This window comes from Cetorhinus maximus, chromosome 16 (genome assembly GCF_964194155.1).
Source record: "Cetorhinus maximus chromosome 16, sCetMax3.hap1.1, whole genome shotgun sequence".
Lineage (NCBI taxonomy): Eukaryota > Metazoa > Chordata > Chondrichthyes > Lamniformes > Cetorhinidae > Cetorhinus > Cetorhinus maximus.
In genome coordinates, this window is record NC_135894.1 from 31,023,780 (window position 1) to 31,040,231 (window position 16,452).

Genomic DNA, 16,452 nt, shown 5'->3' on the forward strand with positions numbered 1-16,452 from the left:
TGCACACATCCAACAACAGTGACGGTTTGACAGATAATTAATTAAGCTTCATCACACAATCACATATAGCAAGCCAAGCTTAAGCACAGCGGAAAACAGGAGGGGGTGGGGGGGTGGGGGGGGGACAGGGCATAAATGCAAGGGAAAAAAGGTCTTTAAAGGAAGTACCTTCAGATCACGCCTTTCCAGGTGCAATAGCTCAGAGCCTCGGATGTCATGACGGATGAAGCGTTCTTTGTATTCTCCCAAGCTGAGCAGCTCCAGCCAAGAAGCAACTTCATCTGTGCCCCATTTTTGAACTACCAAAGTCAAGAGCAAAAGCCCCTTAATTCCTCCATGCTTCATAAGCAAAGGGTAAGCAAGACTGGGGAAGAGCAGAGGAGCTAGCAGTGCTGGCAAAGAGGGTGAGGACAATAACAGTTACATTCATCTAGCCCATCACCAGGTAGCTTTTCCATGCAAACAATTGTTATTGTATTAACCCTTTGAGCACTGGACATCCTTGCACCTCTCAAAGCCTGAACACGTTTGTTATGTCTGACAAAGGGGTGCTTGTAAAGCTGCGATTTGAAGCTTAATTCAGTAGCTCCTCCTGTGTTATGGGCACTCACCATGAGAAACATCATACTATTTAGTTATATTTAGTGAGATGAGTTCCTGTTGTGGAGCCTCACTAGATGTTCGCAGAGCTGGCTCTAGAATGAAGTTAGAGCCCAGAACGCTGACCTGTGCTCCTGTATAATGATGGTTCCCTTCACAAATCTACTCCATAATGAAATTGTAGCATGTAAAATGTTATTGAGGGAAGGTCTGAAATCACACTGGTAGTGAAAAACTGTGGCATGTTGAGTGGATTGACATGTGGGCATTTGACTCGAAGATGCTGTGAACTTGTGATCCTTTTGAAAGGATCGCTAACAATGAATAACTTGGAAAACTGATCAGGAAGTGCTAAGCGGGTTGTGAGATGCTTGTAAGTGAGATTCTATGTTTAAAAACTGAACTAACCCAAAGCAGTCCAACAGAGTCAGGCAAATGCCATAGAGATTGAAAGAGAGGAATGTTTCTACAAATCGTTCATAGACATGACATTGGAGAAGTTGAAAAAATATAAAGCGTGGCCAGCAAGGGTAAGCAAGACAGTGAGAAGTTACTGCCTTGTTTATGGTCAATATAGAGAGAAGTGGGGGCCTGGGTGATTGAGGAGCATCAGTTTTTGACCCTAGGCAAATGGGCCAAACTTTGCTAAACTTTCATGCCAAAAAAACTTTTACTGAGCAGGGAAACCAAAAAGGAAATGATTTCAAAGTTGGGAAAGTGCTTTTCTAATGCAGGGAAAGTCCTGAAAGGATGGAAGGTCTGAACCCAGCTCACTGTTACTGCCCAACTATTGAGACAGGATCTTCCACAGTCTTGGATGTCCTGAATCCAATCCAGACTACATAATAAGGTCTTCAAAAAGATCAAAACAAAAAGCTAAAAGCTACTGCGGATGCTGGAAATCCAAAACAAAAACAGAATTACCTGGAAAAACTCAGCAGGTCTGGCAGCATCGGTGGAGAAGAAATCAGTTAACGTTTCGAGCCTTCACTGCCGAAGGGCCGTGAAGGCTCGAAACGTTAACTGATTTCTTCTCCACCGATGCTGCCAGACCTGCTGAGTTTTTCCAGGTAATTCTGTTTTTGTCTTCAAAAAGATCGATGGCTACATGTAGTTATGAGCAAAGACATTTGTGGTGAGGTTTTGCACAAGAGATTATTAGCAAAAATGAGAGTGCACAAAATTAGAGGTAACCTTGTGAAATGGGCCATTGTGGTTCAGAGGTAGAAAGCACAGGATAAGGATACAGGGTTCATTCTCTGATTGGCGGGTGCTGACAATTGGTGTCCCCCAGGGATCCAAACTGTGGTCTCAACCTTTCACCACAAATAGTCATCATTTGCATTAAGCAATGGAGAGTTGTGTCTCCAAGTTGGCAGGTGACATGAAGTAAGGAGACACAATAAGTTATGTAGATGGAAGATGGTAGAGGAAGATGGAAAGGGACAAAGAAAGGGCAATTACAAGGGTATGAAGACAGAGTTGGCTAAAAAGGTAAGACGGCAGAGGAGCAGTGGCAGATGTTTAAGGAGACATTTCATAACTCTCAACAAAGATATATTCCATTAAGAAAGAAAGACTATAAGAAGAAAGCACTATCCATGACTGACCAAGGAATTTAAGGGTGGAATCAAATTGAAAGAAAAAACGTAAAATGCTGCAAAGATTAGCAGTAGGCCAGAAGATTGGGAAAGTTTCAGAAATCAGCAAAGAGTGACGTAAAAAAAGAAAAATTGGAGTATGAGAGAAAACTAGCAGGAAATAAAAAAAGTCAGTAAAAGCTCCGACAAGTATATAAAAAGGAAAAGAATAGCTGAAGTGATCATTGGACCCTTAGAGGGTGAGACTGGAGAATTAATAATGGGATATAAAGAAATGGTAGAGGCTTTGAACAAGTATTTTGTATCTGTCTTCACAGTAAAAGACACAAAAACGTCCCAAGAATAGTAGAAAATCAAGAGGCAAAAGGGAAGAGAGGAACTTAAAATAATTACGACCACTAGTGAAAAATGGGAAAACTAATGGGACTAAAGGCTGACAAGTCCCCTGGACCTGATGGTCTGCATTCTAGGGGAGAATTTCCCCCTCGCTGGGGGGTTTGTGCAGGGGCGGGAGCAGGCACGAACCCGATCGGCGCCCCCAATCAGGTCCGTGCCGCCGTTTTACATGGGCGGGCCATGACGCACACCCAGAAGCGCTGAGCGGTCCCTGTGCAGGCCGGTTGGCGAGGGGTGGGGGCGGGGGGGAGGGATGTTCTCTGAGTCAGGGCCTGCACTTTTTTAAAGAGCGCAGAAATCTCCCTGGAGGCACAGAGTTTAAGTTTTAAACTTCCAAATAAAGAAATTAAAAACTTTTAAAACATGTCCCCTCATGTGACAGTGTCACATGAGCTGAGAAATGTCAATGAATTTAAAAAAAAATTTTTATTGAATTTTTAAACACTTCATGAAACCTCATCCCGCCTGTGGATGAGGTTCCATGAAAAATGTGAAGGCCACCTGGGTAACTCAAGGTTCATTTTATTAGTTCAATTAGTTTTTAGGAGGCCTCAATAGGCCTTTGGCAGTTTGACGGGCGCGCTACTGACTCGGGATGCCCGCCCAACGTCACCATGCGTCATTTTACACATCGGTGAGCGGGCCCCACCTCTGCTCACCGACCTGAAAATTCTTCCCCTAGGGTCTTAAAGGAAGTGGCTGCAGAGGTATTGGATTCATTGGTTGTAATCTTCCCAAATTCCCGAGATTCTGGATAAATTCCAGTGGACTGGAAAACTGCAAACATAACACCTCTATTTAAGGTGGGAGACAAAAAGCAGGAAACTATAGACCAGTTAGCCTAACATCTGTCATTGTGAAAACACTAGAATCCATTATTAAAAAGGGAATAGCAGGACATGCAGAAAATCATAATACAATCAGACAGAGTCAACATGGTTTTGTGAAAGGGAAATTGTGTTTGACAAATTCATTAGAGTTCTTTGAGGATGTAACAAGCAATGTGGATCAAGGGGAACCTGTAGTTGGTATTTGGATTTCCAAAAGGCATTTGATAAGGTGCCACATAAAAGGTTACTGCACAAGATAATTTCTTATGTCAGAGGGTGATTAGTTTGTGGAATTCTCTTCCCCAGAGAGCAGTGGAGGTTGGGTCATTGAATATATTCAAGGCTGAGTTAGACAGAGTTTTGGAACAAGGGAGTCAAGGGTTATGGGGGCGTGGTGGGGGGGGGTGGGTGGGGTTGGCAGGCAGGGAAGTGGAGTTAAGGCCACAATCAGATCAGCCATGATCTTATCGAATGACAGAGCAGGTTCGAGGGGCCGAGTGGCCCACTCCTGCTCCTGTATCTTATGAAAACTACTTACTAACAGACTGCTTTAAATAACATTAGCTCATCAAAGGATTCTGTGTTGCCACCCCATTTCTTGTAGATCTTTCTTTAATTTGGATGTCATGACCAATTAACAGTTTGTGGTTTTTGACACTGAATAATCTGCCTGGCACTCTGCACCTGTGCGGGCCGTCCATGTTCAGTGTGTACAGGTAAACTGCCACTGCTCATGATCCATTCCCAAGCCTCGTTACTGTGTCTGTCCTCAATAAAAACCTAGGAACCCAGTGTTGGGCTGCAGGGCCGGGAATTCCACCACCACGGACAGCCATTTAAATCAACCCTGTCTCCGCTGTAGCTGGATTTTGGTTATCCGGGAGTGTGAAAACTGAAGCAGATTAGACCAGGTAAGAGCAGGCCTGAACTTGGTGGATTCATTTGGATAGCCAGGGTACCTTTGGAGAAGTAAGGTACCCCTTTGGATCTGGTCCCGGGACATCTTTGGTGCCTTTTGGGGAGGTCGATGCCTTTTAACAGTAGCCATATGTGTGCAAAAAGTGCATAAATTCATTAACTGTCAGGCCTTTGGGACACCTGTCAAAGGGAGCTCTCAAACTGTCAAGGCATTTACATGTCCTCCCCTTTAACTCTTTGAACAAAATGTCTGAAGTGTTAACAAAAATTGTTGCTTGTTATTTCACTTTCGCTGTTGACAGAAGCCTCAGTGCCTCCATTACTGGATTACTGCTGCATGACTGGTTTCACAATCACCCATTATCACAGTAGGATGCCTTCCATTTCACAGTTTGATTGACAGCTACAAGTGGTTACAGACTCGTTGAAGGGGGACTATAAATTTCAATGCTTGTTGTTAAAAGGAATTGTGCACTTAAATGAAATATTTCTTGCTGTAAGGCTTTATGTAGTTAAAGGAATGTAATTGTAGTAAATGAATTTTTATGAGTGAGTATTCGTTTCAATTTAGTGAAGTCTACAATAGACACTTTGAACTTTATAGAACTTCATTTTATCTCATTTCTGCATGGGCCCTGAGGTCTGCCCACATAGAACTACATCTAGTGGAAAGATGGCACTCGCTCCCCCAAAAAGCCCTGGGGATGCAGGGAATCAATGGAACATTTCATGACTGATAGATATTTGTTGGATAAGCTAGCGTTTAAGCACTATGGAGCAAAGCTGAATAAATAGAGTTAAGATAGAGATATGCCATGGGCTAACTGAATAGCAGAGCAGCGTGATGGAGCTCAACAGCCTATTCTTGTTTTTTATGTTTCTAACATCAGTCATTTTCAGATGAAATATATTTTATACGTATTTGGCAAAAAAAAAAAATCAATTAGGGGACACAGACAGTGAACTGACCATTTCTTTTGAAGTTTTGGCTAGCTCAATGATCTGAAATGGGTATCGCCTCTCAAGTGCATAACATGTAAGCAAGAGCTCTAATTCATGATTCAGATTATAAAAGTGTCTGGGTTTTGAATTTTAAGGAGATAATGTGTTCAGCCTGTCAAAGCTGTTTCGTACCTGACCCCAGGACACCAAACCAGGCTTGGGGGATTGGTGAAGGCTCTGGAGAAAATAGTGGCTGGGATTTTCCACTCTGAGTCTAAGCGCCATGGTGGGGGTGGGATGTTGGAGGGGCTCCTGCTGCAGAACCAAGCGGGTAAACCCACCGAATCATGCGATGTTGGGCTTGTTAATTATGCAGCCAGGAGTTTTCCGATGAATTGTGTGGCAGACGGACAGGAAACTGCATGCCACACTGTCATATCGGGGTGCCATATTTAAAAGGCACCCGGACATTTCATTCATGAATAGCAGAAGACTCTGCAAGACCCAATGGCTTCCAGGAAGCAGCAGGAACCAGCCCCACACTTCAGCAACGCCTCACTGGAGACTCTCCTGCAGGCCGTGAGGACAAGAGGGACATCTTCTTTCCCAGGGATTGGAGGAGGAGGCCCAACGGACTCACCTAGTGGTCGCCAGGGTGGTCAATGCCACATCTGTACAGAGGAAGAGACCCTGCTCAGACCTCCCTCCAGGTGACCTTTCTCCTCAAGGAGTCAGGGAGGGGCCCTCAGGCACCCAAAGGGAGGAGGCGTGACAGGTCGACACGCCTGGGGCTTCCACCCTGGGCCCTACAAGGGTGTCCAGGCATTCCGAGTCCCCTGTGTCTGTGACCCCATCAGCCTCAGCCTTTGAGGCTGCGCAACTGCTCCAGAGAGGAAGGCCAGGGCCCTCCAGGTCTCAGGCCTCCAGAGGATGCCCACCAAGGTCGCCGGAGACAAGTGGGCATGGTGGTCAGCAGGCTGCCTCCTCCTCTGCTGCTGATGTTGGACAAGCACATTGTCGTAGTGGTAGGGTGAGGGAAATTTAAAATTTCTAACTCTGTCTAGTAGCACAGGGATAGAACCATTGTAAATAGTTGCAACATTTTTGTAAATATATGACTCATTGCACTTTACTGAACTCTGCTGGGTTTTTCTTGCTGCTGCTGCTTGTGTTAAAGGATATCCGCAACATTAACCCTGCCCCCTCCTTCTCCCGCCGGGTCTGTCCCTCTGAATCATACCTGCGCATGAAGGCACCACTCTCTGCCAAGGCCCTTGTGAGCCATGTGTGAGGAGCCTCCGAAGCACACTGTTCCCTTTCTCTCCAATGCCTTTCTGATTCTATAGAAATACATGTCCCTTGTCAGGATGACTTACTGGGTTCCCCTTCAGTATTCCAGTTGAGCTGACCTCCAGTACCACCCACCCGATGACCCTCCTCCCAGCCATCATTTCTTGAGTTGGACATCAAGGGTGTGAATGCTTAAGGTGTGGTTGGGGTCGATCAAGCGGGGCTGCTTCATCCTGGATGGTGTCAAGCTTCTGGAGTGTTGTGGGAGCTGCACTCACCCAGCCAAGTGGGGAGTATTCCATCACACTCCTGACCTGCAGGCTTTGGGAGTCAGGTGGTGAATCACACACCTTAGATTACCCACCTTCTGATCAGCTCTTAAAGTATTTATGTGGCTGGTCCTGTTAAACTTCTGGGCAATGGTGATCCCCAGAATGCCCATGGTGTGGAATTTGGTGATGGTAATGCCATTAAATGTCAAGGGAAGGTGCTCAAGGGATCCAAAGGAAAGTGACAAGTTGGATCCAAAATTGGTTCAGAGACAGAACGCAAAAAGTAATCCTCATCGGGTGTTTTTGAGACTGGAAGGCTGTTTCCAGTGGGATTCCTCAGGGCTCAGTACAAGATCCCTTGCTTTTCCTAGTATATATCAACAATTTAGACTCAAAGATAGGGGATGTGATTAAGAAGTTTTGCAGATACAACAAGTGACCATGTGATTTATAATTAAGAAGGAAGCTAATGACTGCAGGGAGGTATCAATGGACTGGTCAGGTGGGCAGAAAGGGAGTTCAATCTGGGGAAGTATGAGGTAATGCATTTGGAGAAGGCAAACAAGGCAAGAGGATACCCAATAAATGGGCGGACACTGAGAAGTGTAGAGGAACAGTGACACCTTGGAGTGTATGTTCCACAGATCGCTGAAGGTAGCAGGATAGGGAGATAAGGTGGTTAAGGACGCATATGGGATACTTTCCTTTGTTAGCTGAGGCAGAAAGTATAAATGCAGGTTAAAGGCTAGAATTGTTTAAAACACTGGTTAGGCCACAGCTAGAATACTGCATACAGTTTGTGTCACTGGAGAGGAGGTTTATAAGGATAAGGCCAGGAATGGCGCATTCTAGTTATGAGGAAAGATTGGACTGCCTGGGGATGTGGAGAAGCTGAGGGGAGCTACAACACTGGCATCTACCCGGCTATGTGGAAGATTCCACAGGTATGTCCTGTACACAAAAAGCAGGAGAAATCCAACCTGGCCAATTACTGCCCCATCAGTCTACTCTCCATAATCAGTAAAGTAATGGAAGGGGTCATCAACAGTGCTATCAAGCAGCACTTGCTTAGCAATAACCTGCTCACTGACGCCCAGTTTAGGTTCTGCCAGGGCCACTCAGCTCCTGGCCTCATTACAGCCTTGGTTCAAACATGAACAAAAGAGATGAACTCCCGAGGTGAGGTGAGAGTGATGTCAAAGCAAGGCTGCATTTGACTGAGTGTGGCATCAAGGAGCCCTAATAAAACTGGAGTCAAGGGAATCAGGGAGAAAACTCTCCACTGGTTGGAATCATATCTAGCATAAAGGAAGATGGTTGTGGCTGTTGGAAGTCAGTCATCTCAGCTCCAGGATATCACTGCAGGAGTTCCTCAGGGTAGTGTCTTCGGCCCAACCGTCTTCAGCTGCTTCATCAATGACCTTCCTTCCATCATAAGGTCAGAAGTGGGCATGTTCGCTGATTGCACAATATTCAGCACCATTCGTGACTCAACAGATACTGAAGAAATCCATGTCCAAATGCAGCAAGATCTGGACAATATCCAGGCTTGGGCTGACAAGTGGCAAGTAATATTCGCACCACACAGGTGTCAGGCAATGCCCATCTCCAACAAGAGAGAATCCAACCTTCACCCCTTGATGTTCAATGGTATTACCATCGCTGAATTCCTCACTATCAACATCCTGGGGGGTTACTGTTGACCAGAAACTGAACTGGACGAGCCATGTAAATACTATGGCTGCAAGAGCAGGTCAGAGGCTAGGAATAGTGCGACAAGTAACCCACCTCCTGACTCCCCAAAGCCTGTAGACCATCTACAAGACACAAGTCAGGAATGTGATGGAATATTCACCACTTGCCTGGATGCAGCTCCAACAACACTCAAGAAGCTTGACACCATCCAGGACAAAGCAGCCCGCTTGATTGGCACCACATCCACAAACATTCACTCCCTCCACCACTGATGCACAAGTAGCAGCAGTGTGTACTGTCTACAAGATGCATTGCAGGAACTCACCAAGGCTCCTTAGACAGCATCTTTCAAACCCACGATCACTACCATCTAGAAGGACAAGGGCAGCAGATAGATGGGAACACCACCACTTGGGAGTTCCCCTCAAAGCCGCTAATCATCCTGACTTGGAAATATATTGCTGTTCCTTCACTGTTGCTGGGTCAAAATCCTGGAACTCCCTCCCTAACAGCACTGTGGGTGTACCTACACCACATGGTCTGCAGTGGTTCAAGAAGGCAGCTCACCACCACCTTCTCAAGGGCAATTAAGGATGGGTAATAAATGCTGGCCCAGCCAGGGAAGCCCACATCCCATGAATGAATAAACAAAATTGAGGAGTATAAAATTATGAGCAGTCTAAATAGAGCAACCAGGAAGTATCTATTTCCCTTAGAAGAGAGATCAATAATCTGGGGACAGAAATTTAAAATAAAGTAATTGGAAGAAGGATTAGAAAAGAACACCAGAAATAGGAGCATAAGTAGGCCATTCAGCCGGTCGAGCCTACTCCACCATTCAACATGATTATGGCGGATCTTGGGCTTCAACTCCATTTTCCCACCCGCTCACCATATCCCTTAATTCCCTGAAAAACCAAGAATCTGTTTATCCCAGCCTTAAATATATTCAACAATGGGGCATCTACAACCCTCTGTGGTACAGAATTCCAAAGATTCACAACCCTCTGAGTGAAGTAATTTCTCCTCATCTCAGTCCTAAATAAACTTATCCTGAGAAGAGTTGAGGAGAAACTCCTTTCCCTAGAAAGAGGTAAGGATCACTGCCTGAGTGTGGGTAAATGGCAGAAACCCTCAACACATTTAAAAATTGCTTGGATATGCACTTGAAGTGCTGTAACTATAGAGTTATGGACCATTGGGATTAGGCTTCCTTTACAGCCTGTGCAGACACAATAGACAGAATGGCTGCTGTAAATTTGCTATGTTTCTGTATTAGATTCTCTCTTGTTGGAGATGGTCATTGCTCGGCACTTGTGTGGCGCAAATGTTACTTGCCACTTACCAGGCCAAGCCTGCACGTTGTCCAGGTCTTGCTGCATGTGGAGGTGGGCTGTTTCAGCACCTGAGGAGTTGTGAATGGAAATGAACACTGTGCAATCATCAGCAGATATCCCCACTTCTGACCCTATGATGGAAGGGAGAAATTTGTTGGGGTATTACTTAAGAATGCCAGGCTGCCCACACAGCTATCACAACATGTGCCTGGGGAATCGAGATAAGTCTGCAAAGTACTCCACCAAATTTCTCCTCCAATGAAGCAGCTGAAGATGGTTGGATCTAGGACACTACCCTGAAGAACTCCTGCAGTGATGTCCTGGGACTGAGATGATTGACCTCCAACAACCACAACATTCTTCCTTTGGCTAGGTATGATTCCAACCAGCGGAGGGTTTTATCACGCATTTATAAGGACCAATGTGAATACCAGATTCATGAAGGAAGAAAGCTGTCCAAGAAGCTCCATTCTATAGACTTGCCTCCTTTGCAGATTCCACCTTACCTCCGGTGAGGGTAGCAATGCTCGGGCCCAAAGTTACTAACTTGGCTCCATAATCAATCAATCAATCACTTCACTCCGACCCCAGATTACTTTGTAGCTTCCTTGCTTTCAGCCCATCTCAGCAGCCTCCTCCTTTCCTGACGTACAACAATCCAACGATATTCACTGTCTCATGCAGCCCAGCCTAAGACTGCAGCACTAATCTTATTAACGAAAGGTTACAATGCATTTCACAGAATCACACAGTGCAGAAGATGCCCTTTGGCCCATTGAGTCTGTACCGACACGTGAGAAACACCTGACCTACCTACCTAATCCCATTTACCAGGACTTGGCCCATAGCCTTGAATGTTATGACGTGCCAAGTGCTCATCCAGGTACTTTTTAAAGGATGTGGGGCAACCCGCCTCCACCACCCTCCCAGGCAGTGCATTCCAGACCGTCACCACCCTCTAGGTAAAAATGTTTTTCCTCACATTCCCCCTAAACCTCCTGCCCCTCACCTTGAACTTATGCCCCCTTGTGACTGACCCTTCAACTAAGGGGAACAGCTGCTCCCTATCCACCCTGTCCATGCCCCTCATAATCTTGTACACCTCAATCAGGTCGCCCCTCAGTCTTCTCTGCTCCAACGAAAACAACCCAAGTCTATCCAACCTCTCTTCATAACTTAAATGTTTCATCCCAGGCAACATCCTGGTGAATCTCCTCTGCACCCCCTCCAGTGCAATCACATCCTTCCTATAATGTGGCGACCAGAACTGCACACAGTACTGCAGCTGTGGCCTCACCAAGGTTCTATACAACTCCAACATGACCTCCCTACTTTTGTAACCTATGCCTCGATTGATAAAGGCAAGTGTCCCATATGCCTTTTTCACCACCCCACATTTCATTGGGGTTGGGGAAGAGTTTAAACTAGATTGGCAGGGGGATGGGAACCTGAGGGCAGATTCAGATCAGCGAATGGAAGACAGAAAATTATTAGATAACTCCTAAAGACAGAAGAAGCAAAGGTTAAAAGGTTTACAACACAGCAATTTGGCAGTGTTAAAGGTACTTATTTAAATACAAGGAGTATAGCAAACAAAGCCTAGGTGCTGAGGGCACAGATAGACACATGGCAGCATGATATCATTGCCATAAAGAGGGGCAAAACTGACAGCTCAACATCCCTTGATATAGGGTTTTCAGGCAGGATAGAGAGGGAGCTAAAAAAGGTGGGAGTGTGGCATTGTTGGTTAATGAATCAATTACAGCTGTGAGGAGGGATAATAAACTAAATGAATCATCAAATGAGGCCAAATGGGTTGAGCTCAGGAATAAAAAAGGGGCAGCCACACTGCTTGGAGTGTACTATAGACCCCCAAATAGTGAGGGAAATAAAACAGCAAATACGTAGGCACATTTCTGAGTGCAAAAATAATAGGGCAGTAATAGTTGGGGACATCAACTGCCCTAATATCAACTGGGATACGAACAATGTAATAGGAACAGAGAACACGAGATCCTTGAACTGCATTCAAGAGCACTTTTCTAGCCAGCACGTAATAAGCCCAAAGAGAGGGAATGCAATTCTAGATTTAGGATGGAATTGTCGCAGATTTGCACTAAATGTGGTAGTGGGCAGGAAAATAGCCTTTCACCCATTGGCAGCAATGGCAGCTTTTCACACCATATCATCCCAATCCCACCCCATTAATCATACATTCCTGGGAAACAGGCCGTTTTGATGGTGGGCGGGCTCTCAGTTGCCTGCCATGTCATCACCTAGCCACTTCCTCACGCTGGGTGCCATATGTAAAGTGCAGCCTCACGCACACCTCTCAGTGCTTCCAGCCCAAGACTCCTGCACAGTAGATATGTCCCTGAAAGGCAAGAAGACTGCAGCCCCCCGATTCAGTGATGCATCCCTGGAAAGGCCAGCCATGATGTCCTCTACCCCTGCTCTGGCCACAGGAGGGGCAGCAACATTCACCAATCCGGCTTGGGGGGGCAGCGGCAGTGATGTTCAACGCTCTGCAAAAGAGAACAGCCACATGCCAAAAGAGCATGAATGATCTCCTCCGTTCTGCCAGGGTAAGTCACTCTTTCATCACTCTCAACTCACACACTCACAAACCCATCATGCACCCACAGGGATCCCACTCACTGCCAGTTCAAGGGACATCACCATTCACTCTCTCACACACACACCGTCATAGTCCTCATCCCATCCATGGGACCACTCACCACCCACACAGGCCAGGCATACTTATCATCTGGCCTGGCAGGCATCCTGCTTACACTCTCCAATCTCTATTCATGCAGGACAAGCTGGCACACAACACCAGGGAGAGGTTGCTGACCTGTGGCGGAATCTCTGAAATCAAGGTCCTCATGGACTTTGAAAACAGAGCCATCCAGCTGGCCAGCGAGGATCTGGGCCAGTCCTGAGCTGACGATGAGGTCGGCCCTGCTCTACCAAGTGAGGGTCCAGCAGTGCAACATCAATCAGACAACCATGCTGTGAGTGATGTGTCCTCTTTCACAGGCCACTGCCATGTACTAATTATCTCCCCTTGCTTTTGCAGGCACATCTGGGAAACAGCCGAGGGAGTTCACGACCCAAGGCCTCGACTCAAGCCCCGAAGACACCTCAGAAGAGGAATCTGTTGAAATCCTCAGTGAACACCCATCACAGCGCTCACCCACACTCTCCACCAGCGCAGATTAACACACCTCAGTGGGGCCTAGCTTTAGAGTAGCCTCAGGATCACAATCTGGTGAGCACATTGCACTGTCTGATCCACAGCAGGCGGAGGCAGGGACTTCCCAGGTCCCTGGCACTCGGGGGACTGCTGGAGGCCAGAAATCTGCTGAGTCCGAGTCAGATGATGAGCCTCTGGACCCGGTCATGTTACAGTTGCTGGAGCTGCAAAGGCAAGCTCGGGAACATCAGGAAGGGATGTCCGCTGCACTCCTCAGATTACAAGGCATGATGGAGGAGTCCGTTTGCCTTCACTCTGAGGTGACAGCGCCGGCATGCCGAGGTCAACATTGGCAGGATGGCAGCTGCCATGGAGACCTTGGTCCAGGACATCAGTCCTGCACAGGCACAACTCCATCGCTGATGCCATAGTTGGCCTCCAACAGTGCCAACGCGAGGGAGATGTGGAGAAGCTCGATCTCACTCCAGCTACCCCTTCCTCTCAAGTGTCAGGGAGGAGGGTCAGCAGCTACACAACCAGGGGCCATCCACCCAGGTGACTCGGGGAGTGACCGGCCCATCTCAATCCCCTCTCCCTGTGACCCCAGCAGCCCCAGCTCCACAGGCTGAGGAGGGTGCCACTGCCACACAGCAGGATCCTGAAAGCAGGCCGGGGCCCTCCAGGTCGCGGCCCTCCTAAGGACTCCCGCCAAGGTCATCACAGACAGGGCGTAGCAATCAGCAGGCTGCCCCCACCTCCGTTGTGGATGTCCGGGGAGCACCAAGACATAGCGGCAGGGTTAGGAAAGTTAAGATGACGTTGTTGCACAGTCTGGGCATGGGTGTTAATCACTTGTACATACTGTTCACTATTGTCAATAAACTCCCAAGAATGTCTCCCTGCCTATGGCTCCTTGTTCTGATGAGCAGTGTTCGTGTCGCTCAGATTTGAAACCTTTCTGCACAAGGTAAAGGCAGGTGTCTCAGTTCAGGTCATCTTCCCTGTGCTTTGTGCAACCTTCCCAGCACACTGATGGTGCAGCTTCACTGTCACTGGTCACATCAGTCCTGCCTGCACCTCGATGGGGCTTATCATTGCTGCCAGAATGTCCAGGACCAGCGTCACGGAGTTCCGTTGTTTTCTCTGTGTGCTCCCAGCACCTTTGAGATGCAGCTGGCCGCCCCCATCTCATCAGTGTCTGTGTCCGGTGACAGTGTGGCCCTGAAGGGTTCAGCTCACAAAGGATGCCATAGGATCAGGAGAAGTGAAAGTTTCCCCGCTGCATCCCCATGATATGACCCTGTTCACAGAGCGCAAGTGGTCTGCCATCAGCCATTCTCAGAGGCTATGTGAAGATCTATGGAGTGTTCTCACTGCCCATCATCATCATCCTCCTGGAATGTAGGGACTATGGGCATCCGCTGCGTCTCCATGACAGGAGCGTTATCACAGAGGATATTAGTGCTGCCATAAGCCAGACTGGAGTCAAACGTTCACAGATGTACTGTGAGGTTCTATGTGGTCACCTCACTACATCATCCTCCATAAATCTAGCAGCTACGAGGGCCTCATGAGCATGCCTGCCTCATCTGGCCAATGCGAGGACCTCATCCCCGTCATCCTTGCCTTTGAGGGCCTCCTCCTCCTCATCCTGTCGGCGTCCTCCTCATCGGAGGAGACATGCAGCTCCTCCATCTCCTCCTCAGCCAGCTCCTCTCCCCGTTGCAGCGCCAGGTTGTAAAGGGCGTAGTAGGTGACAACGATGTGTGACACCCTCTGTGGACTGTATTGCAGGGCTTTACCAGACCGGTCCAGGCACCAGACCTAATTTTCACCATCCCGATGGTTTGCTCCATCAAAGTGCGAGTTGCAGCATGAGCCTCGTTGTACCTTCCCTCTGCTGCAGTCTGAGGCTGATGCAGGGGTGTGACTAGCCACGTCCTCTGTGGGTAGCCCTTGTCCCTGAAGAGCTAATCCTGCAGCCTCTCAGGACCCTGGAAGATGTCTGGGATCTGAGACCTACTGAGAGTGTAGGAGTTGTGGACACTCCTTGGGAACCGTGTGCAGACCTGCAGGATGTGTTTGTAGTGGTCACACACCAGTTGCACATTCAGCAACTGGAAGCTCTTGCGGTTGACGTAGTTGACCGCGTGTTGCCACGGAGATCTGAGTGCAATCAATGGCAAACTGCACCTTTGGGAAACCGGAGATCTGGGCAAATCCCATCGCTCTTGCATTCTAGCTTTCCAGATCCCAGGCGAAATGCACAAAGTTGCGAAAGTCGTGAGCTCATGGATACACTTGTGCGTGGGAGCTTGTGATATCCCACAGAGGTCACCTTTGGAGCCTTAAGGGAGACACTGGTGTAAAAATTGAGCACCACTGTCACTTTCACAGCCAAGGGCAGTGGATGCCCTCCATGTCCCCATGGCACCAAATCCTGCAGCAGCTAACAGATGTGGCCGACCAGTTCCCTGAACATGTGTAGCCTTCAGCGACACTGGTTCTTGGTCATCTGCAGGAATGACAAGCATCAGCTATAGACCCTGGGTCTAGCTAGGGATCGACCAGCAACGGTTCACTATGGCTCTTCGACTCCATACACGGGAGCCTCAGCTACTCCTTCTTCCTGAGGGTGTTGCTCCTCCCTTTGCCCAGCTAGATGCCTCTGTCGCTCTCTTTCCTTTGTCTCCGCTCTCTGTATACCACGCCTAGGACACCAGGCTCCATGATCCTGATGTTGTTGTTCTGCAGGATGAAAGAGAGAGATGCGTGGGTTAGCTTGGCTGTTCTAAGATCCCCTCTTGGTTAAGTCTGAAGGCCCCTTAACGCATCCCGGAGAGTGCTGGCCACCACTTGGATGGCCAGAGTTTAGCGCGCTGCATGGCTGCCCGAAACCCCACCCACCTCTGCACCACTCCACCTGATCACTTGGTGGCAGCCTTGCCCATTGGACTGCCTGTTGTGTTCTCAGCTCAGGCACAGGCATTCTCCTAACCCACACCACAAGGCTGCACTGTTAGCTTGAACCATGGGGGAGACTGGTCCAAACCGGAATGATGACATTGCCGGGACTGTGAGCACCTCCACCAGTGACTGCTCCATGGCTGGATTTAGCGAGGAGATTGAACAACTTGCCCAGTCGTCCAATTGATCTGCAGTCCACTAAAACGCTCATTAGTTCGCAGTCTGTGCTCGAGAGGTGAAAAGCTCTGGAGCACTTGGTGGCACTTTCAGGCCTCTGTGCTGCTTGAGTGGGCAGATAAGTAGAGGTCAGACTCCAAGCACGTCAACGTGGCTGCGTCTGAACTGTCTCAGCTGCAGAGGAATGGTCACTTTATACAAGGTTTCCCTAATGTGTGGCTGCGTCCTTTC

General features: G+C 47.9%; 1 protein-coding gene across 1 annotated transcript in view; it reads right to left on the reverse strand.

Moving 5' to 3' along the window:
* Positions 1-16,452, reverse strand: part of dgkh (diacylglycerol kinase, eta) — a 675,016-nt gene that overhangs the window by 16,855 nt on the left and 641,709 nt on the right. The window contains 1 exon segment of the mRNA XM_078559610.1: positions 169-299. Coding sequence (XP_078415736.1) covers positions 169-299 — 131 coding nt within the window.